The 27,877-nt window shown below is 36.0% G+C and overlaps 1 protein-coding gene across 1 annotated transcript in view; it reads right to left on the reverse strand.

The window, feature by feature from the left end:
• Nucleotides 1-27,657, reverse strand: part of RTKN2 (rhotekin 2) — an 80,528-nt gene extending 52,871 nt beyond the window's left edge. The window contains exons 1-3 of the mRNA XM_027091844.1: nucleotides 27,402-27,657; nucleotides 20,723-20,919; nucleotides 5,001-5,059 (exon numbers count right to left, since the gene is read on the reverse strand). Coding sequence (XP_026947645.1) covers nucleotides 5,001-5,059; nucleotides 20,723-20,919; nucleotides 27,402-27,461 — 316 coding nt within the window. The 5' untranslated portion in view covers nucleotides 27,462-27,657. The remainder of the gene's footprint in view (nucleotides 1-5,000; nucleotides 5,060-20,722; nucleotides 20,920-27,401) is intronic.
• Nucleotides 27,658-27,877: the final 220 nt, after the last annotated feature.

Here is a 27,877-nt window from a genome sequence, read left to right on the forward strand (position 1 = left end):
GGAACCCTCCTACACTGTTCGTGGGAATGTAAATTGGTGCAGCCACTATGGAAAACAGTATGGAAGTTCCTCAAAAAACTAAAAATAGAGTTGCCATGTGATCCAGCAATCCCAGCCCGGGCATATATCTGGACAAAACTATAATTTGAAAAAATACATGCACACCAATGTTCATAGCAGCACTATTTACAACAGCCAAGACATGGAAGCAACTCAAATGTCCATTGAGAGATGAATGAATAAAAAAGATGCGGTACATAAATACAATGGAATACTACTCAGCCATAAAAAAGAATGAAATAATGCCATTTGCAGCAATATGAATGGACCTAGATATTAGCATACTGTGAGGCAAGTCAAAAAGAGAAAGACAAACACCATATGGTATCATTTATATTTTGGATCTAAAATACAACACGAACTTATTTACAAAACAGAAATAGACTCACAGACACAGAGAACAAATTTACAGTTACCAAAGGGGAAAGGGGGTGGGCGAGGGATAAATTAGGAGTTTGGGATTAGCAGATACAAACTACTATATATAAAATAAACAACAGGTCCTACTGTTTAGCACAGGGAACTATATTCATATCTTGTAATAACCTGTAATAGAGAAGAATATGAAACAGAATATATATATATACACACACATATATGTATAATGGAATCACTTTGCTGTATGCCAGAAAGTAACACAACATTGTAAACTGACTGTACTTCAATTAAATATACATATATTTACTAATTTAATAGTCAAGTGACAGGATTTAATTGTTTACGTTTTCTTTTCTTTTTAAAAATATTTATTTATTTATTTGGCTGCACCGGATCTTAGTTGCAGCACGCGGGATCTTCATTGCTGCATGTGGGATCTCTAGTTGTGGCATGTGGGATCTAGTTCCCTGACAAGGGATCGAAGGCAGGTATTGGGAACATGGAGTCTTAGCCACTGGACATTTGCATTTTCTTGACTAAGAAAAATGTTAATAAACTTACTGGTCAGTTCAGTGAATATGTTTGTATCCATGGCCCATTTTTCTTGTTCTTTTTAAAAATATATTTATGGTTTGTACTTTTAAAAATTAATTATTTAGGGACTTCCCTGGTGGCGCAGTGATTCAGAATCTGCCTGCCGAGGCAGGGGACACGGGTTCGAGCCCTGGTCTAGGAAGATCCCACATGCCGCAGAGCAACTAAGCCCAGGCGCCACAACTACTGAGCCTGTGCTCTAGAGCCTGCAAGCCACAACTACTGAGCCCGTGCTCTAGAGCCTGTGAGCCACAACTACTGAGCCTGTGTGCCACAACTACTGAAGCCCGTGAGCCTAGAGCCCGTGCTCCACAACAAGAGAAGCCATCACAATGAAAAGCCCATGCACGGCAACAACAAATAACCCCCCCTCGCCGCAACTAAAGAAAGCCCATGTGGCAATGAAGACCCAATGCAGCCCAAATAAATGAATGAATGAATGAATCTTAAAAAATTATTTAATATTTGTAAGATTTTTGAGTATGTGAGGTAAACATATAAATATCCTTCTTATAAAAACAGTTCTAGCTCCATTTATATATTTAATAGGCCTTCTCTTCTTCACTGATTGAATGATGCCATCTTTATCATATATGCCGTTCTGAGTAAGTGTTCTTTCCTTGGCTATATGCTTTATAGATCTAATTGAATCGTTATCTATCCTGATACCAATACCATACCATCATAACCATTGAAACATTATAATATACTTTACCATCTGTCAGAAATATGTCCTTCCAAAAACATTTTATTCTCTCTTGCTAATTTCTTTAAGTAAATCTTAGAAGTAATGTGTCAAAATTCCCCCTCCAATGTTTTATTAGAATTCTAGTATCCAAAGTAACTTGGGAACTGTTAACTTTACAATATGCTATTTACATAGAGTAGCATAATACAGTTACCCTCATATTTTTATTAAGGTTATTCATGCGGTATTTAATGTTTTTGTTTTTTGCTGCTTTTATTGTAACTCGTTCTTGCTGGTGTTGAGAGCAGCTACAACTTTTTATGTATATATCTTGAATCTAGCCACTTTTACTGAATTCTTTATTAATTCAAACAATGTTTCAGTAAATTTCCTTATATTTTCTAGGTCTGCAATCTATTATCTTCAAATAGTACTCAATTTATCTATTTATTTTCAGTAGTTTCATCTTTCATTCTTACTATTTTAGCTAAAATTTCTAAAACTCTGTTGTAATATTAATATAATAGACATTGCTATTTTGTTCTTGATTTTAATGGGCTCACCTTTATTGTTTTATAATTATGACTTGGCTGGTGTCCTGTCAAAGGGCCTGCTTCTTGCTTGACCAGAATTGCTGACTCACTGCAGTTCACAACTGTTCTTTTTCACAGCTATTCTTTTTCTAGTAGGGTGGTATTAACTATTTACACTATCTTGGAAGGAACATGGACCCTTACTTACTTTGCTGTACAACCATGGCCTATTGGTCAGTCTTGCCCTTTCCCATGCCTAGCTATGTCAGATCCTCAAGAGGAGAAGGTGGACATTTCTTATCTATTTCCCAGGTGGTCACGTACTGTTCAGATGGCAAAAGATGTGTAACTCATTAGCTACATTTTAAAATTCAGTCTCGAAGAGTAGAAATTCCTTCCAGCTTCTTGCAAATGGTTGACTCAGTTTTAATTTACAGTACTCTTACCTTTGTCTTTTTTTTAATGTCTTAATTGACACTTTAATGGTAAAGTGAAAGAGCCATAATAGGATCGCTAACTTGATGCTATCAGGTCCTAGAAGTCTATCGTTTTCAAAAGTGAAAACCGAGGTACTTTGTGAACTGATTTGGCTTTAGTCATCGAATTAGTAGTTAGTGAATAGGCTGAGACAATTACCATATGCAATTATTTGGTGTTGAGCAGAAACAATCGGGATAAACCTCAATTATTCTTTTTACTTTTATAAAGATCTGGCCAGTGAGTGGTGAAGCTAGAAATAGAAATTCCCGGTATCTCCTGGAAATCAATGTAATCTCAGAAACATTATGAAACTTTGTTGCAAATATTCATTTTGATCAAAACAAAAGTCACATTTTCATTCCCATGTCAAAAGAAAATGAATTTATAAAGGTGAATTAGTTTTTAATGTTCTTTGTTTTTATCTTTCACAAATATACAGACAAGATATAATTAAGCCTCAGCAAAGATGTAAACAAATTACATATGTATCCCATTTTCTGAGACTTTTGGCTCCTTAATTTAATTTAAAATGATCTTTTAAAAAGAAGAAACACATGCAGAAATAAGTTTAATTTCTATACTTGAGTATTCATGGTCAAGAAAATAGTTTTTTCTCTACTTTAAATGTTTTTATTTAAACACTCTTCTAAATGGAGAGTTAATGCTAATTTCATGATTGCTGCAGTCAATAAACTATTATGAAATGACAGTAGAGGCTAACTTTATCATGGCATTCAGTCTTCAACAGCAATTTAACACCTCTCATTTGTGTACTGAGTGGCACTACACCAGAAGCAAGGAATGGAGGATTATGTTTAAGTATTTTTAGAAAACCCCCTTTAAAGATCTATAATATTTTGTTTTTTCACATTAAAATGTATTGAACATAGTGAACAACTAATATGTAAAAGTGCTATGCTTGGCATCAAAAGGATAAATAAGATATAAAACATGTTTTATTCCATTCATAATTGGAAAGATGAAAACATAAATAACTATAAAACAAGCAATGGATTTTTATATATAGCTCAGATATTTTTCTGAAGAATTTTTGCTGAGGGTAATTCCTCTGATTTAGGACAATTATTTCATATGTAAAATTCAGGTATATCCTTCCTGTAGGAGAATTTTTAACATGAAGACATTTTTAAAAACAGTTCCTTGGGAAAAAAAAAAACAAAACAACCAAACAGTTCCTTGGGTAAGAGGGCCTGAAATACAGCAGCAGCCTCCCTGAGGCTTTTAGCCAATGAAACAAACTAGTTATTATTTAAGGACCGCTGGAGGTCTGTTGTTTCCAAAACGTACCAATGAGATAATATTTATAAAAGGTACATTATCTAACTAGTATACACATGAGTCAGCCATGTATTTATTCACTTCAATCTGTGGCATCTCCAAGCCATTGTCTTTAGCTTCCTTAACACTTTGGAGAAACTGAGACAACACAGCATAAGTGCCATCTAGTGGTAAAGTGTCTCCAAACTGCATTAAGAATTACAGAAGGGAAAAACATTTCTAGCAGGGAACAGGGAAGGCTTTATAGATGAGCAAATAGATCCTGAAGATAATATAGTTATTTCAAGAGCTAACTGGGTATTAGGAACATGGGGTGTGTTGACAGAACAGGGAGAGAAATGTCTCGCTAAAGCAGACAGCTTATATATAGGAGTAGTGGAAGATATGACTAGAAAAATATTTGGGAATAGAAAACTCTAGGGGGAAGTCTAGTCTCTATCCTATGGGCAATGGAGTGTAGTCATCCATCCAATCAATATTCACTGAGTGATAACTACGTACAAGCACTGTGTTAGCTCCTGGGTATATAGTGATGAACAAAGCAAACAAGGTTCCAACCCTCATGGAAATTCTGGAGTAGACAAACGTTAAACACAGTATTGAAACTTCTGAGCAAAAACGGAATGGGGAGTCAAAAGACTTGAGTTTGCAGCCCAGCTCAACCAGTCATTTAACCTCTGAGTCTATAGAAAAAGGGAACTACCCTACCTATTACACAGTGTTGCAGTAAGGAGAAAACTTCATAATATATGTAATATACATGAAACAGTTTTCTCAAATTGTAAAATTCTACACAAATGTAGAGCATAATGATGAAAACAGTGTTTTAGAACAAATATTCTGATAGAGGTATGCAAAATAAAATGAAAAGAGAAAATGGACATAGGGAATTAAAAAGCCCCACTAACTCTAGGAAGTTACTTTATAGAATTTATTCAGCAATAAAAAAATGATCCAATATAGCATACCTGATATGGCAATCTTTCCCTTACATGCTGTTCGTGCTTTACTTTCAAAATTCACATCACTGTCAAAAGAAAAAAAACCCTAATGAAAAAAAGGATCTTCTCTAATAAGCAATTGTTTTAACGAACTTTCACAAATGCCTAAATATTAAAAATAAACACATCTTTGAATAATAATGACTTCCAGTTAACATAAACTATTTGACTTAAACTTTATGATGTTTAGTCAACAGTAGCTGGCTTTAAAAGAAATATATAGAGCCATTATCTTTGATTTTTTTCATACAAGCTTTACATTCCCTGATGATTATATAATGAAAGGCTTTTGTGACCTCTTACATTTAAAAACAAGATGTGCAATATTTGTACAGGTCCTAGGAAGTATAATACCTTGCATCACCATTTCATAAATTATATTTCTAGCTTACCAGATTATAGTTGCCTGAAAAAGTTAATGAACTTCCCAACCATGAACATGCTGCCCAAGAGTATCTTATCCTTATAAAATCTAACAAATATTTAAAAAATTACTCTCTGCTACATATTCATGTGTGGTAATATCATATTTCATTTCCTTGAAGTTCTAAAAAGCTAAGCATACACTGAAACAATAAATGAACTAAGTTGGCAAAGGAAGGGAGTAGCCCTCTAGAGAGAATAAAATGTGGAGAGGAAAACATTATCATGACAATAGAAAAGGTCTCAAAGGAAATTCTTGGGATATAAGACACTTCCAGTTCTGACTGTAGACTATACTATTATCATAAAAATTTTTTTCAGGGACTTCCCTGGTGGTGCAGTGGTTAACACTCCATGCTCCCAATGCAGGGGGCCTGGGTTCGATCCCTGGTATGGGAACTGGATCCCACGTGCATGCCACAACTAAGAGTTTGCATGCCACAACTAAGGAGCCCACGTACCACAACTAAGAAGCTGGTGAGCCACAACAAAGGAGCCCATGAGCTGCAACTAAGGAGCCCACGAGCTGCAACTAAGACCTGACACAACCAAATAAATAAATACTTAAATATTAAAAAAAAAATTTTTTCAAAATAGTTATCTTCTATTAGACCAAATCAATCCCATCTCTGAATAGTTATCCAATATCCTATTTCCTAATAACCTGCATTTAGAGATTAGCATTCCATTTCTAGAGCAATGTATCCAGGAGTATTCTTCTTTGCACTTTTTTTTGGCCTCTATTTAATTTGGTTAGCCAATTAACTGCCAGTTAATTTAACTAGGTACTTCAAATACGTGGTAAGATAGAAACTTTTCATTTGAATACTGCTTTGATTCTAAAAGGGCTTTTGGAGAAAGATTGGGTGGGAGTTTGAAGTGTATCTAACTAAGTTTCAGGAGAGTGACACACCTTAACACATTTCAGTAGCCTTGTTAAAAAGATTGCATATATATTCATTATCATGCATCCAAATTTGAAAACAAAATACATCATCCCACCTTTTTTTACTCTCTTAGTGGATTAAGCACATAAGTGTTACAGGTGAAATATATTCCAAAGGAGCAAAAAGAATTTACTGATGTATTGAAGTCGATAAGCTTATATGGGACATTTATATGGTATTTACAGAATCAAGCACTAGGTGTAACTAAAGTAATGTTGTAGACTTAAAGCCATACATTTTCAGGATCCTATCTAATTACCTTATGGTCACACTGGTATTTAAGTTAAAAGGAAATTCACTCAGTGAAAAATAAAAGTACTCATTATTTCAAAATAATGTTTTGTTGAATCATAAATTTTAAAAAGAGTCAAGTTCGGTATTTTATACTCAAGTTCAGTTTGTCACGTTGGAGAATTTTAGCTGGCTTATTAATTCATCAGAGTGAAAAATTCAATTGAATAGTCTACTATGTTGTGGTGAAAATAATATACTGAAAGGCCCACTAGAAACCAAACACAAATCTCAATTTCCTCAAATTGGTACAAGAAATACAATATAAATACAGTTGGTTGGCATTTGTAATACTTCTAAAAACACGTTCTATATGAGCAATGCATAATATAAATTCTTAAAATATTTATTTCAGTGAAAAAATACAAGGAAGCTCTAATACAGTGAGTAACTTGAGTATTATGGAATAGGTCATAAATTATGTTAAAATTGAAATCCATTAGGCATTATTAAATTGGATTAAACTTGAGGCTTTGGCAGACAAGTGAAATTCTAAAATACTAGAATCACCAAAAGCAAACTTGCTGAACACTTACCAAAAAAATTTTTCCCCTCCAAACTATTCAACCACCTGGCAGAGTATAGCTTTCTCCCCTATAAGTATAAAATTACTTGCATAGGCATTTTCAGGACCTGTCAACAAACTTATTATATACAAATATTATCAAATTATAATATAAATCCAATTAACCATATAATCTTACAGAATGATTCTTTCTTTAAAAAATTGAGAGATGAACTAAAGTAATCCAGACTCATGTTTCAGAAGCTTGAATTATTTTCATTTCAAATAACTCAACTGCTATTTAGGGTGCTAAAATGTGATGTTTTTCTAATTAATCCAAATTGACAATAAATTGTTAAACATTATCTGTTTAATAATGTGCTACTGTAGCTAATAGTTTGCTACAGTTAAATCAATAGTTGTTTTAAAATCTGCAATGTTAATGTCAATTCTAAATGCTACAGTTAGAGAGCCAGTCTGAGGAAAAAGCAAATAACCACAAAATCATTCAAACAAAAGAACAGCTAAATAATAGTGCACCTTATTCTTTTTTTTTGTACCTTATTCTTATGAACCCAGTTTAGAGCATTATTTTGGTAAGACTTGTAATTTAAAAGATAGAGATAAAAATATGTAAGACAAACTTTTAACTTTGTTTTATTAACTTATATTTCTGCCTGTAGGTAAATAAAATGACCAACAGAGGGTGCCAATCAGCCACTTTGTTGCTCAAAAATCTGTATTAAAATTGGCCAAGTAAATACATATTATCCTATTTTATATTGTTCCATATGGGAATTTAAAATAGCATTTCTTTTCCAGAATTAACAAGATACAATGAGAAATAACACAATGATGAAAGAATTTTATATTAACAAAGCATTTAGAAGAATTCTAAATACTATTCTATTATTTCAAAGCAGGTTATAAAATTCTTCACCTCTTGTGCAAATAAGTGAAAACTAAAACACACAGAAATGCTTAATGTGGACTTTTAAACCATCCTAAAACTATGTGGTATAAAATTAATACCTTCATAACTATGTTAAGCTGGGAAGATGAGTTTTCTACTTCAAACCTTGAGACAACCACCTCTTTTCAACAGATACCAAACAATATAAAGTTTAAAAAAATAAAATAATTAATGTCTTAACTATACCATGTTTTATTGTAGAAATACCAGGAGTATATAATTTTCACTGGCAACCCACATTTTTATTTTTGTTTATATTGTAGTATATAAGCAATTAAACTAGGCAATTGGAGTATGAGAAACTAGTTTTTGTGGCATTATTAAAATCAGAATTACGGTGAATGATACCTAAAATTAGGTACTATAAATGTCTTTGACTAGTATTATTTTCACAAAGCCAAATACAGTTTTAAGAAGTTAAGGCAAGAGACAGACTAGTGGGTTGGGGCAGAGGAGAATATTATTGCTAAAATGTAAGCTCTGCAAGAATAGGGATTTTTTTGTCTATTCTGTTCACTGCTCAATCACCAGTGCCTGGTATACAGCTCAGTACATTCTAAGGCATTCAGTAAAGACTTAGTGAATACTAAATGAAGTAAAATAGGATATGTCTTTTTGGCAGAGCAAGCAGTAGATTTAGACTAAAGTCTTAGGTGTGACTCTTATCCATCAATAACTGGTTAATGAGTTGCTGTTAACCTCTTAGCCTCAGCAACCTCATCTGTAAAATGCAGGAAGTATCTACTTACCTCACAGCTACTGAATGCAATAATATTTTTAATGTATTCTGAATCATTCTTAGAAATGCTACACAAATACTAGGATTACTTTGTGAGTGTTTGTATTTTTGGCTTCAGTATTAACTTGGAGCTTATGTGGAAGAGGCACTAAATCATTTGTTAAAGTGATCAGAGTATGACTTTCCAGTTTGTGTAAAATAATGGTAGCCACCTAAACTGGAATCTCTCCAGGAAATCCTACAAAAGGTTTCACGTCAACAAGGAAAGCAAAATCATCTACAGCCCACACCGACAGCATAACTAGAAAAGAGACTATCACAAACTTCAATTTACATGTAAGAGAGGAAACTGACAACTGAAAACATCAAAACCAGTTCCTGGAGGCCTTACACAAGTAAAGAGTCTGGTATTGCAAAACGCAAATAAGATCAACTTATGATCTCCTCTAGAAGATCATAAGAAAAGAGAATGGATATAAAACCAGTGCTACCACAGCACTGGTAGGGGCTCCAAAATAATTCTGGTTCAGAAGTTGTTAGTCTTGTGGAGAAGACAGACATGCAATAGGGGAGGTCCTTTGAAGACTTGGCCATGAAAAAAAAAAGGGAGGAGGAGGAGGGGAGAGGGACAGGGAGGGGGAGGAGGAAGAGGAAAAGAAGGAGAAAGCAGCTTAAGTTAAAAACCCTAAGAAACAAACCAGTATCAAATTATCAGAAAACCAACCAACCAACATCCCAAAAGGAACCATTTATTAAAGAAACTACTTTTCATAGTTCCAATAATAGAAAACACTCTTGAACTAAGAAACCAAGTAAGCCTTTTTACCCAACCCCCTCCCCACCACCATCACTTGGCCCAGGAAAATGCTATATCCTACGTATTTCATTTTGTTTCATTAGGAACAACAACAAAAAAGGATCCAAACACCCATAGAAAGCTATTATAAAGTGAAAGTAGAAAGAATCAGAATGCTTCAGCTGATAAAAATACCCCACCAAAAACTTTCCAAAAAATATAGAATAACAAACAAGGTAACACGATACTCCAAAATAAATTAAGTGTAGCTAAGTAAGCTATTGCAAATATGAGAGAAACCATGAATCTGAAATCTAACACCTCACATTAGTAAAGGATAAAGAGCAGGTAAATAATGCAAAAAGAAGAAAAAAAATAAGAGAACAAGGAAAGAAGCTGGAAAAAATTAAATCATCTCTAAAATGAAGAGTAAATACAAGGTGCCCAAGGACAAAAATATCAAACTGAAAGTACACTAAGGGACACAGTGGATGAGAACCCAAAGAATCAAAAGAACAAAAATAAAATAAAGAGTTTAAAAACATCAAAGAAAAAGTGAAAGACACAGAAGACAGGCAAAGAAGATCCAACTTGTGTGCAACTGGAGTCCTTACATAAGAAAAATAAAATAATGAGATAGGACAGAATTAATGTTTTCTGGAGGCTTTAATTCCAGGAAAACCTGAAAATAAAAGAACTGAATTTACATATTTAAAAGGCACTAAATGAGCTTAAAATGCTCAGCCGTAGTCACATTCCAGTAAAATTACCAGCCTTTAAGATAAAGAAAATATCTTTCAGCTTCCAAATAAAAAGACCAAGTCATTTACAGGGGAAAAAATCAGTCCACAAAGGAAAAAAAAATTAGACATTAGATTTGTTGATAACACGACTACAATGGAGCAAGGTATTCAAGAAGCTCAAGGAAAGAAAGTGTTGGCCAAGGATTTTGTATCCAGCCAAGCTGCACTTTAGGTACCAACACTAAAGAAAAGCACTTTAAACATGCAAGAATGTGAAGAAAACTGCACTCAGGTTGTGGAATCTACTAGCTCATGAGTTTCCTCTAAACAAGAGATAATTTTGGAAAGTACAACAAAAGGACAGGTAGTGAACATTATATATATTTAATTGCAGATCAAAGACTAAAACAAAGGTGAAGTTACAAGTACAAGATTAGTATGTAAACACTATCCACCTACCAAAGGAGAAATACAACCCTAAAAAAAAAAAGAAAGGTAGAGAAGGAAGACATGGGAAAATAGAATGAGTTCATTGATTTCTACACAGAAAATAGTAAGTGGAAACAAAATGATATCGTTTAAAGCAGAAAAACAAAATAGGAAAAGCCTAAGAAAAAAAGAACTAAGGTCATTATAAAGTTATCAGTATACAGTTTATAAATATAAAGTTCTAGTAACTTCTATGACCAATAAAACTCTTCTTAAATTAAATAAAGAAAACAGACCAGGCTTCCCTGGTTGCACAGTGGTTAAGAATCTGTCTGCCAATGCAGGGGACACAGGTTCAAGCCCTGGTCCGCGAAGACCCCACATGCCCCGGAGCAACTAAGCCCATGTGTCACAGCTACTGAGCCTGCGCCCTAGAGCCTGCGAGCCACACCTACTGAAGCCCACGTGCCTAGATAGGGCCCATGCTCCGCAACAAGAGAAGCCACTGCAATGAGGAGCCCATGCACCGCAACAAAGAGTACCCCCGCTCGCTGCAACTACAGAAAGCCCACGCACAGCAACGAAGACCCAACGCAGCCAAAAATAAATAAATATTTAAAAAAAAGAAAACAGACCACAGGGTAAAAGACAAGCTATAATTATAATACACATAAGTTAACATAACATAAAAGAACATATGACAAAGCTGAAACCAAATATATCAGTAATATATATGTAAGTATGCTTAACTCCTCTAGTAAAAGGATTTTCAGATAGGCTCATAATGTAAAACCGAACTCTGGGATGAATACAAGAAACACACCTTCAACCAAACAATTCATAAAGGCTAATAAACTAAAGAGATGGGCAAAGATACACCAAACAAATGCAAACAATAAGAAATCAGGGTATATGATCTTGTTATCAGGAAACTGTAGAACTCAGATCCAAAAGCATTATAGGACAACAACAACAAAAGGACACTTTTATAATGCTAAAGGCTGCAATTGGCAATAAATATATAACAAGTACTAAAGTACCAAGTGTTTCATAAAACATTAAGTACAGGATATACAAGGGTAAGACAGCAAAACCTTAATAACAAAAATCTTAACCTATCTCTTTCAGTCCAAGATAGTTCAAGTGGTCAAAAGATAAAAACATAATCAATAACATAAATCTTTTGCATATATATAAATATATATATACATATCGAACTTCATACTCTGAAAAATGAAATATAACTTCAAAAGCCCATGACAGTCATGAAAACTGACCATATTAAGTCAGAAAGAAAATTTCAAAATATTTCATAAAGTAGAAAAAACTAAAAATTTATTTGCTCAAGATGCAACAAAATGAATTTATCTTCTGGTAATGTTGGAATAGCTCATATCAGAGAAATTCTCCCATAGAAAACAATATAAAATATGGAAAAACTATTAAAAAACAACTACCTGAAGGGACTGGCAAGCAACCAAAACCAGGAAGAAATTAGAGAAAAGTCAACCCCAGAGGAAAGAAGTGGCACCATGGTATATTCATACAGTGAAATATTACTTACCAATAAAGAGGAACAAATCACTGATACATGCTAGCTACCTGAAGAATCTCAAAAGTATTACGCTGATGAAAAGGATAGGGTACACACTGGACAATTCCATTTGTATTAAGTTCTAGAACAGGCAAAACATATGGTGGGGAAAAAAAAAGCAGAACAGTGGCTGCCTCTTGAAGTGGGGACAGAGGCAGGTACGACTAATCCAGCTTTGGGGAAAAAGAAATACAACATATCCAGAAAGCATGATTTATTCAAAGAGGGAAAAAAAGGCAACCCCAAACTGACACAAGTAACAAATGACTGTTTACGAAACTGATAACATAACCATACAGAGAGAAAAAGATCATTTTAAGTAACTTTTAAACATAGTCTCCTAACCCTTTATCCACGAGAATGTATGTATATTTGTATGTATACACACATACACACTCACAAAAAGGAACTTTCTTTGAACTGCATCATAAAAAATAAGATGAATTGACAGATAAATAAAAGGATATAGGATAAAGTAAATATAGTAAAATATTAACTGCAGACTCAGTCTTCACTGTACAATTCTTTCAACTTTTCTGTATATTGGAAAGTTTCCATAATTTCTGTACGTTGGAAAAGAACTACAAGGACATCTTGAACTTGCCCAGGTGGGTTTATGTCAGCAATCATATTGGTACTATAATTATGAAACTATTTTATATAATCATAGTATAAAACAAATAAGAAACATATAAAACAAATAAGGAAATATATTACTGTTGGTTAGCAATTAAGATTTTCAGCATAAGAAAAAGAGATACAAATATAAAGTAATTCAAGAAAACAAAGCCTATAAATATCAATATAAACTCATGATTTTTAAAAAAGTCTTTCCCATAGCTATGTCCTTTTCAAGGCCTAAAAGAAGTGATCCCCAATAACAATGAGCACACCTAGTGCCCACATCTTGGTTTCAAAGTACTATTCACCATTAAAGGGAATCAGGAGTCATTAGAGAAATGGCCGGCTCTAGGTCTAAGGCACAGAAAATACAAGGCAAGCCTGGGTCACCTTTTGGGCCGGAAAGTAAGAAAGTTCTTAAAGACTTATATAGAAGCAGGTCAAAAGAAAAAAGAAGCCAGTTTGACGGAACTTCCATTGAACAAAATTAGGAAAATTTAATCTATCAAAATGATTAATGACTATAAATGATAAAACATTGAATAAATAAAAATCCACAAATCTATGGAGAGAGAAAGAAGAGGAATAGCCTTCCTTACAGAAGAATATTAGCTAAAAAGTATAGAAAAAATAATAGAATTAGATAATCACTGTCTTGTAAAGCCCTAATAATTTAGGCAAGGATCATAAATGGATACAGTCATTAAGTGAAAGCTTGTTGGATAACAGAATATTCTTCCAGCCCCAATATAATAGCCCAAAGGTTACTTATGAATTGCAAGGGGAAAACCATTATATCACAGAGGAGAAATATGGCAACTGCCATCTAAACCAAGGGATCAAACTCAGCATCATTTAGAGCGGTAAAAACAAACATCACATCGTACCACACTGGCAGCATATACAGTACCCAACCTAACCAAGAAAAATTCTTGCAAAAAAAATGTTTAACCTGAGTCTGATTAAGTCTGATCCAACTTCCAGTTACAGCAAAAACAGGGAATGTGAGAAAAGGTTCAATAATACCAAAAGAAACAATTAGATGATGGGGTTTGTGGGAGGCCACCCCAAAATATGCCAAAGTGGAATGTTGACTATTTTGAATTAAAGTCACTTGAGAGGACTTTCCTGGTGGTGCAGTGGTAAAGAATCCTCCTGCCAATGTAGGGGACACGGGCTCGAGCCCTGGTCCGGGAAGATCCCACATGCCACGGTGCAACTAAGCCCGTGAGCCACAACTACTGAGCCCGCATGCCACAACTACTGAAGCCCACGTGCCTGCAGCCTGTGCTCCGCAACAAGAGAAGCCACCGCAATGAGAAGCCTGTGCACCACAATGAAGAACAGCCCCTGCTTGCCGCAACTAGAGAAAGCCCGCGTGCAGCAACAAAGACCCAACGCAGCCATAAATAAATAAATAAATAAATTTATTAAAAATAAAATGAAATCAAGTCACTTGAGAAACAGCCCATGCAAGAAGAACACCCTAACCCTCCTTTGTTCCCCTGAAAGCAGGAAACAAAGCTCCCATGGGAAGATATCCTCCCTATGCTGGCGGATGGAGGGCATCCTTATTACCAGAGATACAGAGCTTGGGGCAGAGGAAGCTGTATAAACAAACTTTATTACTTCTTCATTAATTTGCTACTCCAAGCCCAAACCCTTTTGTTTTGTCAAATCTTCACAAATAATTTACTCTTTGTCTAAAAAGGTGTATAAACAACATGCTTTGGTCACCTCTTGAGTCTTATACCTATGGGACCACCATATGTACGAAATTAAATTTGTTTTTCTCCTATTAATCTGTCTTGTACCTATTTAATTATTAGACCAGTCAAAAGAACCAAGAGGGGTAGAGCAGAAATTCTTCCCTCCCCTAAATAGACAAATATACAGTGCAGAATATTTTTAAAGGATATTTTTTAAAGTCTAGACTCTTCAAAGCATCAATGGCAAGGAGTTTTTAGATAAAGGTGAAATGATTAAAGAAACATAACCAAATGAATCTTGACTGAATTCTGGTTTTGGAAAAGGAACAATAAAGAATTTTCTTTTGACAACTAGGTAAAATTGAATATAGACTGAATATTAGTGGATGATTATGCAATTACTGTCAATATTTTATATATGATAACCATATTTTGGTTATATAGGAGAATGTTCTTGTTTTTAGAAGATATACGCTGAACTACTGAGATATACATGCCATGTTGTCTGCAACTTATTTTCAAATGGTTCAACACAGAAAAAGAAAAATGTGTATGTGTGTACATGCATGCATGCATATGTGTGTGAGTATGTGTCTGTGTGTATGAGTACCAAGATAGAGAAGGAGAGTGGATGAACATATATGGCAAACTGGTCCTTCCAGGTGGAGGATATACATGACGTCTATACTATTCTTAAACTTTTTACATGTGAAATTTCATAACAAAAAGTTGGTTTTAAAAAAGTGAACGAAGTAGAAAATAGTAAATGATAATCTGGAACATGTCAAGCACAGAGGCCAAGAAAAACAGGAAGAACCTAAGAACATGGAAGAAAGTAACAAGAAGAAAAATGAGTAACTGCCATATAGTTAACTGTTATTAAACTATAAGCCCTATTTGCTCATCATACACATGGAAGGGAGGAGGAGGCAAAACGTTATGAAGCACAAATTAAATTGTTCTTAAATAGTTATATAGCACTGTTAGGTGTTCTGGGGATACAAAGAAGAAAGAGAAAAGAATCAACATTAGTTGAGTTGCCTCCAAGCTCCAGCCACTAAATCCTCAAAAATGACCGTATGAAATGAGTGGTGATATCATCTCTATTTCTTCATCTAATAAGTAAGAACCAACATTGTCCCTGCCCCTAAAAGTTTATAATTTAATTGATAATACATGCTCATAAATGGAATATAGAATATTAGAATATAGTATACTACAGTGAGATATTCATGGTTCAGATGCTACTAGAACTAAAAGGAGGCAAATAATCATTTTTTAAGTCCTTACTATGAGCATAAAGGAAGAAATGATCTTTTTCTGAATACAATTTCAAAGGAAACTTTGATGATGCAAGTAGGGTATTGCAGAGCAAAAGAGGTCTTATGAAATGGGAATGGAAGATAGGGCACTTCGGTATAAGCAAAAGCACTGGAGACAGAAAAATTCAAGAACTGTTTTGGGGATACAGATCAAGCATTTGGCTGAAATAAATCTGTAAAGTAGGAAGTTAAGAACTAATTTGTAAACTACTATGAAAGTAGTTTGAGATCAGACCTCGAAGATCCTGGAATGCGATGCCTACCTAAGGAATTTTAGTAAATGGAAACCATTAGCTGTTTTTTAAGAAGTGGACCAATATAAGCAAGTCTTTTAAGTAGGTATATATGGCTATAACATGCAGGGAAAAGGCAGGGAGAGAGTCTCATTTACCACTTAAAAGACTAGCATACTGACAGACTGCTGTAACCAAGTAATCCTACCCTTTGAACTAATAAGGCAGTCAGCTGTCCGTGCTCCACTCCATACCCTCACTAGCTACTGTCTACTCAACCTAGAAAACTTTCCATATTCTACTTTTTCTTTGAGTCACCCTGACTCTATTATGAATTTTACACAAACCTGGGTATCATTCGCATATTTAGATGTAAAAAATAGATAGTATACCAGAAGGTGTTTCATAATTACATACATTTAAGGAGAACAAAGCTTCTGTTACATTATTAGAACATTATGGTAATGGAACATTTAACCAATTACCAATATTCTCAGATAGGTGGTTAAAAAAAGAATAAATGATATGACTATATCACTGATTTCCCAAGTGGGGTTCCTCAACTAAACCAGAGAATGACTATTTTCTCAATTCTCCCAAGAATGGTACCAAACTAGTAGTATTCTAAATACACGGAAGTTAAGTCATTGTATACAATGCATGTCTTGGGGCATTAGGGCTTAACTCTTTCCTGGAACCCCAGTTTAAACAGGCTGTAAAATGAAGTAAGACTATTTGCTTACTTTAATAAACTCATAATAAATTGAGAAATAAGTGAAACTGTTTGCAGAATGGTTGTTACTATATCAAGAGGACCTTGAGTAAATATCTATTAAAATAACCCAAAACTCATGCACTAGTTTTTATCTCATTTATCTCATCAAAAGTTACTTATTTGATCACTTCTCTATCTGCCTGTTCTTAAACATTTTCCCTAAAAATTTATTATTTCAATTATTTTGTCTCACCATCCTTTTCAATACTCTACTGCCAGATAACCTTCTTAAACACCCATTTTATCATGCCTCTTTCTTACTGAAAATAAAATGGTAAAAGATAAACAATGAAATAAATGTAAAGTCCTATAACAACTTAACAGGGCAACTTGGGGTAGTACAAAATAACGGGCTTCTCTGGGGAGGGTTAAGCGAGGCTCAGGCTTTTAAGTCGTTTGGGTTCACATCCTAGTCACAGAGTCACTGTGTGCCCTTTGAAACAGTTATCTAATATTTTCCAAGTTCCTGTTCCCAAATCTTTAATAAAGAGGTTTATACCTCTCTCAGTTTGTGATGTGGTATTTGTGAAACCCTAGCACAGTATCTGGCACCTGGAAAGGCTGTCAGTTAATACCAGTTAACCTGATGTCATTGTAAACTTTCTTGAATTTTGCTACCCACCTCCTTTTCAACTTTGGCTTGATCTTCAGCCTCAACCAAACACATCTCTTCAATGTTCTTGAATTCATGCTCATTTTTCACCCTAAGCTTTTGTTTTGCTATTTTTCTTACTTTTAATCTGCTTTCTTTCTACTCAACAAACCACACTCTACCCATCCTTTATGATCTGGAAGATTCAGACCCAATTCTTCCATTAGACCCTCCTCGATTCTACCATTTCATACTGATTTGATTCTTCTTTGAAAGAGTCTAGATGTATTGTCTGTATTAATTTTTTTTACATTTTATCATAAAATTTTAGAGAAGGTAGACTAGTGGTAGGCAGGAGGCTTGTTAAAATGTTATTTTAATTCTGGTAGCAAAGTAAAAGTGGAGCACTTTTCTGTCTTAAAGACCATCAAAACCAAGCTAAGGAACAGACCACTGAGTCTCTAAAGGTAAGGTATTTGACTGCTGAATATACAAACATACTCACATTTCGACAAATTCTGTTCTTTGAATTTGGATACAGTAGCACAATACTAAATAAGTGTTCTACAAGTAGTAGATATTCAATAAATATTGGATTGACTAATCAAATGGCATAATTTACATAACTTTCTTCAAGGAACTAAAAAAACTACCATGGGATTCTCTTTTATCTTTAGATCATTTTTATGTAGTAAGAAGGAAAGTACTATAATTTCCAGTTACGTTTGATCAGTAACCTCAGGTTATATCTGCACATAACAAAATGAAGTTGTAAACAAAATAATTCATATAGAATATTCAGATTTTTTAAAGAAATAATTCAATAATTAATGGAGGCAAGGAGTGATGAACAAATATAAATGTTCAAATATAAAGCAAATATAGCATCAAAGCTATTTTCATCTATCAAAGATAATCAGTAAAGAAACTGAAAATTGTACACATCTTCAGCTGAGAGTCCCAGATATTTTTTCTTATCTTTGTTATATAAATCCAACAGGAATTAAGCTTATTTAACATTTTTCCAAATCAGCAACTTCAGGAAAGTTGCAGGAAAGTTGTTAAAGAAAATGGCCAGTTCACAATTCGTTATGCTTAAAGAACATGAATATGAAGGGTAGACATGATTCCCGGAGGAACATTCCATATAACTGTGAGAAATGATATAATATTGCGTGTTTAGTCCCACACTGTACTTAAACCAGTGCTTCTAAAATTCTTCCACTTAAACAGTCCCGCCCCTTGACAACATATTGTTATAAAGGCTGGGGAGAAGGAACATGTATCCCGATGAGTAGCATAATCCAAAACCATGCCACAATCCTAAATTCCTAATGCTTTATCTTAAAAATTCATGCTATAAAAAGATACGCCATATTTATTCGTTGGCTTTGCATATCTTGTGATACAAAATCTACTCTAAGTAATATATTTGACACAGCTGGTGAAGCACTGCCTTAGTCCAGTGTATGTGTATCTGAAAAGTATTTTCCTGGATTATGATACTGGAATAATTTCATTTTATAATGCCAGGGATAAATAATAGTGAAAATTGTTTGACATACGTTGAGTACTAATTACATAAAAGGTATTATTAGGTTTTTAATATATATCATCTTAATTTTCAAAATGTAAATATTATTATGTCAACTGTAATGAAGGAAATAAGGCACAAAGAGATTAAATAGCTATCCCAAGGGAATAAAGCTAATAAATATTAGCCACTTCGTACATAAGTGTTTATTATACGATTTCATCAATATTCTATTTTTACAAAAATCTCTTTCTCTGACCTGTGTTTTTACCTTACTTTTCAAGAATTTCATGGAGGTGTCCCATGAACAGCCCAATCAATGGCCCCTAATGTCTAAAAAGAAACTTTTAATTAGTGTTACAGCTTTAAGACTGATCAACAATGAATAATGTGAAACCATTTATATTAAAAAGGAAACCAATATCTAGCCACTAAATCGAGTCGATCCTAAGGTCCAAATAAGACTTGGCATTGTAAATAGGATAGGATGTAAATTTCATACACAAAATCTAGACCTGATCCAAAAAGGCAGCATGTAGTGACAGAGAGAACAAGGACCAGAAGTTACTTAGCAAATGGTAAGTAACCTCTCATTAGCTTCTGTCACTAGTTAGAACACTCACTAGTGTTCTAGCGTCACTAGTGTCACTCAAGTGTCCTTGAGTAAGTCACTTGCCTCTCTGGAACTTACACTCAACATATGAAAGGAATGTGTTACCAGATTTTTAAGCCCCCTTCCATTCATATCTTTAAGTCTATTCATAGCTTTAATCCCATTCATAGCTTTAATTCCATTTATATCTTTAATTTTGCTGCCCACTCATTTCAATTTCTAAGTTTCCATTACTCTCAGCTAGTATCTTTTTATCAGTTTATTTTTAAGCAATTAGTTTTTTTTTTTTTAAATTTACATTTCTATACACTCAGATATCAATCTTAGTCCTTCTTCTTAAAATATTTCCTCACTCCTTGCTTCTTAACCACTTCATTTTACAATCTGGAAGTACTGAACACAACAAAACTGGCCAGTAAAAACTGCTGCCTTAATAGTAAGTTTACTCTGAGCCCTACTTAAAAATGTTTATGATAAAAAAAAAAAAAATGTTTATGATATCAGAGGCTACTTCAGTGTAATTTTTAAAAGCTTTGATGATTTGACATTTCAGGTTATGGTGTTGTTTTTTTCGTTTTTTGGGGGTTTTTTTTGCGATATGCGGGCCTCTCACTATTGTGGCCTCTCCCCTTACGGAACACAGGCTCCGGACGCGCAGGCTCAGCGGCCATGGTTCATGGGCCCAGCTGCTCCGCGGCATGTGGGATCTTCCCGGACCGGGGCACGAACCCGTGTCCCCTGCATCGGCAGGCGGACTCTCAACCACTGCGCCACCAGGCAAGCCCTATATGGTGTTTTTAATGTAAATATTTAAGTACATTAAAAGCCATAGGTAAACAATGTCACTAACCATCTTCCAATTTGATTTGCAATCTGCTCTTCTAATTTCTGCAGCTCCAATGTGTAAGCCATTATTCGAGCATTGCACACCATGAGATTCTTAACTGCATGCAAAATCTGGTCTTTCTGAGTGCTCAGAGAAAGGAGTTTCCATACCCCTTCTCGTATTCGCATCTCTAAATGTATTTTTTCTTGAATGCTGCAGTCCTTAAAAAAAAAGAGAGAGAAAAAGCATTTTTAAAAGGTAGCAAAACCCAAAATTATAACATTTATTTTTACCCCTAATAGATGGAAAATGTACTATCTAGTATTATAATTTTATAATACATTGGGAAAGTAACAAAGTTTTAGTGTATGATAGTACAAAATCTTTTAAAGGCTCTGTGCAAAATCTTAATTTCTTGCTTTATTAGGAAGTCTTTACAATCTACTGGATAAACAGAACAGAAACAAAGGTGAGAAATAATATATATTCTTACTGTAACTGTACAAGGTTGAATAGTGTCCCCCACATATTCCTGTCCTCCCAGAACCTTAGAATGTAACCTTATTTGGACATACTTTTGCAGATGTAATTAGTTAAGATGAGGTCATACTGGATTAGTGTGGGCCCTGAATCCAATGACTGTTGGCCTCATAGGAAAGCCAAGTGAAGACACAGAGGGATACATGGAGAACTCCATGTGAAGATGAAGGCAGAGACTGGAGTAATGAGTCTACAAGCCACGGAACACCAAGTATTGCCAGCAACCACCAGAAGCTGGAAAAGGCAAGGACAGATTCTTCTCTAGTCCCTTCAGCAGGAACATGGCCCTGCAGGTACCCTGATTTCAGACTTCTGGACTCCAAAACTCTGAGAGAACAAATTTCTGTTGTTTTAAGCCACTCAGTTTTGGTAATTTGTTATGGCAGCCTCAGGAAACTAATACAAGAATATAATAACCAATGTGAACAATACAGCACATGCATGTATTATGTAAGTTGCACCGTGAGATGGCAAGATGTAACTGATGACACTAAATTAACCAAGGAAGAACTTTCTAAAAGAACAGATGCTGAATAAAGGAACTAAGGTTTAACAGCAGAGAGGTAACAGGCTATTTGTTAGGGTAAGCAATGTAAATAAAATCTCAGAAGCAAGAGAGTGAAAGAACTATGCTAAGAAAATGTCAGAAGCTTTAGCTACCTGGAACAGAGATTTAGAACACAGTTTTTGGATATATTTATTTTAGCTTTAAGAGTCACCATGAAACTACTAAATCATTTTAGTTCTGAAAGTCTTTCATTCTGTACAATGATCTTAAAATGGCCTGGCTCTATAAACAAGTTTCATATGTAACATCAAAATTCTATAAACTGAAATGTATTGTTCTGATTTAAATTCAGTGACTTTTTAAAAACTATAAATCACTAGATACTCTTTAATATACTACAAACATGTAATAATGCTTCAGTATGTCTATTTCTAAAAATGAAGAGATCATCCTAGCTTCTGCAGTTAAAAAAAACAAAAAATGAACGCTATAGTTTACCTTTTAACTGGAATAAAATTTATATCAAAAATCTGAATGAATCTAATAACAAAATTTCCAGATATTGAAAGGACAATCTTTTCAAAAAGAAAAGCTGAAAGTTAGAGCAATAGTCTATGATTACCCAAAAAGAAAAACTGCAGATGATTTAACTTGATTATCCAAATCAATCAAATGTGCTATTCACACGCAGAAAACAGATCTGTTTAATTACCTCCTGTAATTATATCATGTAATCGCCACATAAAAACCTTCTTTTGTAGTATAACTCAAAACTGATGTACTATATAAATGTAGTCATTTGCTGCTTTTCCTTCTTTACACATGACTGAATTTCAACAACTCCATCTCATCTTTTTATGACTTGTCAGTCCCAAAGTAAATTCTTCTTTAATGTAATTAGTAATCAATTATAAGAATTATCTATGTGACCCATATGTCTATAGAAATAAACTCTGGCAGGCGGGTTAGCATTGGAGAGTCTACTTAGGGAGAAACTTGAAAGTGGGATGAATAACTTTACCCCACAACTCAAATATAAACGAATACCATCTGGTGCCATTAAATTCAAGTTTGCTTTTTAAATACTACAGTCAGGCAGCCAGTTTAAATACTACAGTCAGGCAGCCAGTTTAAATACTACAGTCAGGCAGCCAGTTGAAGGACTAGCACAGTCCTTCTTAAAGCTGGCTGCACATTAGAATCACCTCAGGCAGAGAGGAAGGGCCTTACAAAAGTACCTAAGCTTATGACCTACCCCCAAACAATTAGGATCTCTGGAGGTGGAACCTGCTCTTTTATTTAAAGCTCCTCTGGTGATTCAGTGCACAGCCACGGCAGAGAACCAGGGCTGCACTACTTGAAACTCCCCAGCCATCTGGAAAGTTGCAACAACCTTTAGAAACCAGTAGGTGGCCAGAGACAACACTAAGGAATCAGTTCGGACTTCTAAAGGTTTCCATCTGGTAAATGAAGATTGTCTTTCTTCACTTATTGATAAAGACTTCATAAAAGTAGAGAGGCATGGGATATAGTGGAGAAAGGAAATGTAAAGTCAGGGTTTAAAAAAAATTACAGTATTTTTAAGATTAAATATTCAGTAAGGAAATGAGATATAGCTAGCAGATATTATATTAGAATTCTGTCCTTTAGAGCAGTGGGCAGCAAACTATAGCCTGGCCAGTACCTGTTTTTGTAAATAAAGTTGTACTGGAGCACAGTCATGCCCGTTTGTGTTGTCTATGGCTACTTTCAAGCTACAAAGGCAGAGCTGAATAATTTCAAAAGAGACTGGGTGGCCCACAAAGCTGAAAATATTTACTATTTGTCCTTTTACAGAAGTGGTTTGCTGATCCCTAACCCAGCCAAATGAACATACTTAGTAAACTATGACCTTACCTCCCCTGCTCTACAGTGAGTGGATGTGGATCTGGGAGGGCTGACAGAGACGGATAAATTAAGTGTATGCATTTTTTTTATTGGAGCATAGTTGATTTAAAATGTTGTGCTAGTTTCTTTTTTTTAACACATTCAGGGTGAAAAAAAGGACCATTGTATTAGCCAGTTTTGTGTTCTCCATACAAGTTCTTTTAGTATAGTATATACTATAATACATAGCACACATCTATACTTTACATGCAGAGAAAACATCTCTGGTCAAGCAAACTACTCTAGCCAAGAAAAACATAATGGAGTCAAAGGATTTGTTTTATGTTAAAACGGGGTACAAAGTGCTCCTAGGCTAGGAGTGATGTCTAGTGCGAACCACAGAGAGAACAATGATCAGGTAATGAGGGTGGCATTCAATGATGATGCTTACTGACCTCAAAGAGGAAGAGTAGGGAGCGAAAATCATCACTGCCTCAACCATAATGGCAGAGTCAAGACTGACTAGGGCCCATGACAAAAGCATGTTTCCCTGTATGCATCCCTCTTAGAAGTGTGTGAATTCAAGCCTCCAAGAAGAGCGGAGAATGGGGAGAGAGCCTTCCTTTTGTTATTTCTTCTTCAATTTTCTAAATAAGGGCTTGCTGTCAGGTCAAAGAGAAGCCTTATCTCGTAGGTATTTAAAGTCAGGCAGGTAAAAATAAATGGATAGGGCAAGGCTAAGAATGAAACAGATGATTTAAATGTGCAAACTTAGATAATGTAGAAAATGGAAATATACTAGATTTTAAGAGCTAGAAGGGCACAAAGGAAGTACAAAGAAAATGACTTTAGTGTTGGAATTAGGCACTGACTAAAAAAAAGTAAAAAAACAAACGAAGTTGGGCTGCTGGTAAGAAAACTGTAGTAATCCAGATAGAAACTATCACCCACCTAATGGGTATAGTTAAACCATGTTAGCTAAGAGAGCAAGATGAAAAAGATTGCAGAAGAGTATATACAGTATACATTCTTTCCAAAAGAAATTTTGTGTATTTTAAGAGTTGTTTACATACAGAGAAAAGTCTAGAAGTTGTTAACAGTGCTCATTCTGGGGAACGGAATTGGAGAAAGAATTCTTAAATTCATGTTTCTGTCTATGTTTACTTTTCTGCAATGAGAAAATATTATTTCTCAAATTTTATTTTTATAAAAATTTCAAAAGCTTAAACATTTGTAAGAAAAGGTAGGTGGCTATGCCAACTATTCAGATGAATGGGACAAAAGATAATAACAAAAATAAGTCATCTCTCAAGCATGTATGAGTGCTAGGTACTGTGGCAAGTACTTTAAAGAGGTTCTCAAATTCCAACAAATTTCTGTGATAAGCAGTTTACCATTCTACAACTGCAGAAACTGCAACTTAGAAAAGACAGGTAACTTATTCAAGGCTGCACAACAAACAGAGTTGGATTTTACCTTAATCTGACTCCAAAGCCAATATTCTATGCTGTGAGTAGTCACAGATGACTCCAAGGTTTGAGTAGAGGTGTTACACTAGTGAGTGACCATCTCAAAATCTTTGGTGCTATCCCTATCTGACGGCAGGTTCATTAGGATCAAAGGAAACACAGAGACAGTGTTAGTCAAGTATAAAATTCTCTTACTGACCCTCAATATTCCTGTTAGGTTAAAACCTATTACTATTTTGCAATTTTTCTCCAAGATCCAAACAGAAGGAATTCCACAACTCAATTATTTTAATTTGTTGCTGCCTAAGAATCTTTAAGTAATGTACTTTCCTACATGTAAATAATCCAGCCGTTACGTATATTTAAATATTTCTTTTCATTCCATGTAGCTAAACTTCTTTTATGACCTTATCCTCTTATCTCTTTTGTACCATACAAAAACATTTACTGGTGCACACAGCTCAAGAAATACACTTGATCGGCCTCACCAACACCTACATGGTAAGTGCAAGAACCTCAAGATCACCAATTCACTAGAAATCAAATTTAAAAAAATAATTAGTACAATCAAAGGGAAACGGAGCAGGACCCTGTGGTCCTTGCCCCCCATGTCCTCAGCCTGCCTTTTTGCCCGTGGAAAAACTTGAGTCAAACGATAAGTTTAATCAGAGAAGTGAGAATATGCAGAAGCAAAGAAAAGCAGTCAAATGGGACAAAACAATAATAATTTAGTCAGTAAGCCAAGTCGAGGGCCTTCAGTTCCTTCTCAAGGGCTATAGGTAATATTCTGAGCCACATCCTGGGAGCTGTCTGATAGGTACTGAAACCCCCAGCAGGTGGACGTTAACTACATGGCGACCAGACTGCGCCGAGACATAAGCTGCCAGAATCCGAGAACTAGCCTCAAAGAAATGGGAACAAACCAACCCTGGAACTGAAGGTTAACTGTGCTTAAAATAATCACGACGACGCTGGTCAGACCACTGCAAGACCAATTTCAAGAAGGCTGTCAGAGCTGGCTGTGCCGTTTCCACATGTGGCCCGTCCCTCTGTCTACAGAAGCTCATGTCCAGAGGTTGTCAGCGGGGCAGAGTCAGCCTTTGGACAGGCGTCCAACACTGCACCCCACCACCCGACCCCGGCCTTTGCCGGCATCCAAAACAAAGCAAACTCCTTTCCACCAATCTTGCCTCTTTATTGGCTTTTGAGCAGCCAGCAGCCGGGCCCCAATTTCGGTAACAAAAGTACATGACAGGATAGAACAGAAAAGAAACACTCTGCATCGAAATGTTTGAAATTTTTGGAAATGCTGGCATAACACAGCATAAATTACTGATAAAGTTACTGCCCTCTTTGCATAACGACTCAAGGTCTTGCTTTCCTTTTCACAGCATTATGGAGACTTCCTAACAATTTTCTATCTGCTGAGGGTTCTAAGGTTTACAGAAAAGAAAATGGGTTGCTAAGCAAAGGTAATAGGTGGGACCATACAAAATTGTTAATATTCTACCAATTTTGACCTACAAAACTCGGAATTTCATATGGTTTAATCTACTTTAAAAATAGGGAAAACACGGTGGAGAGTAAACTGGAAGTGGAGATCCAGCTCAAAGACATCAGAGTTCTAAGTCCCATCTTTTAAGTTCTCTTTAAAGGTTAAGAGTGGAAAGTATAAACTTTTAATAACTGCCAAGAAATAATGTTGGACTATATTAAGTAGAAAGGTTCCTAACACACATTTTACATGGATAAATACCGAACACCAAACTTCTCTCCTATCCAATTCAAAAAGAATCCACTATCAGACCAACTTTTTCCCGAGTTCAGCGGTTGCAGTTTACTCCTCCACCCTTTCCACCAAGTTTATACTGTGTGTAGACAAAGCTCCTGCAGTGATTGTGCTTTGCGTCAAATCTGATAATAAGCCAAGTGTCCTCCACGGGCCTCGGGTGGGCTTCCGGGATATCCCGGGGCTCCCATTCCCCCTGCGTCACCCACCCTTGCAAAAAGACAAGCGTCCCAATCCTGGGAGGAGGGGCGGCGGACAGGTGCGCCCCAAAACGCGCTTCAAGACTCCGGCGTCGCTTCCCCATTCCGGGCCTGTTTCCTCACTAAGAAAATTGGGGGAGAGGGTGGGGAGACGGGAACGGGGAGATTTCCAAGCTCCATTAAGGCCTCAAAAGTGCAGTCGCCTAGTTCTTTGTTCCTGGCCACGGCGGAATACGAGACGCGAAGGGGCCGGGGGCGGGGGGGGGAATTTCCCGTCGTCCAGGCAAAACGACCGCTTGAGGACCTGAAGCCGGCTCCCTTCCTCACTCACCTGCTGAGCGGGAAGCCCCGCCGGGCGGAGCTCGGGTCCCCTCAGGATCTGCCCCTCCATCACCAGCGCCACAGCCTGGGCCGCCGCCACTCTTCCAAAGGTAAGATTTGAAAAGCCCGCCCCTGACTGGAGCAGCGGAGGACGCCAACCGCCGGGACGTCCCGGCCGTACCAAGTCCCGGCGTAGAGGGGGCGAGGGGGCCTGCGAGCCGGCGCGCGCACGCGCAGTGGGCGCGCCCCGCGCCGCCCACGCCTGAACGTTGCGGAGACCCGAGTTCTCAGTGCCCGCTGGACAATAGGGAGCGGTGGGCCGACTTAAGGCAATGCTTGGGGTGTGGGCGGGCCTGAGACAGGAGTAGGTGGGATCGTGGGGAAAGCACTGGTCACTGAGAGCACCTGCCCTGGTGCACGATTTCGGCTGCTGGTTTTCAAGGCCAGCCTTTTGCGCAGGGAGCTTTCGGCCTGCATCCCACCGTA

The sequence above is a fragment of the Aethalodelphis obliquidens genome, unplaced genomic scaffold, assembly GCF_003676395.1.
Source record: "Aethalodelphis obliquidens isolate GAN/ISIS:26980383/991018 unplaced genomic scaffold, ASM367639v1 scaffold73, whole genome shotgun sequence".
In the NCBI taxonomy this organism is placed as follows: Eukaryota; Metazoa; Chordata; class Mammalia; order Artiodactyla; family Delphinidae; genus Aethalodelphis; species Aethalodelphis obliquidens.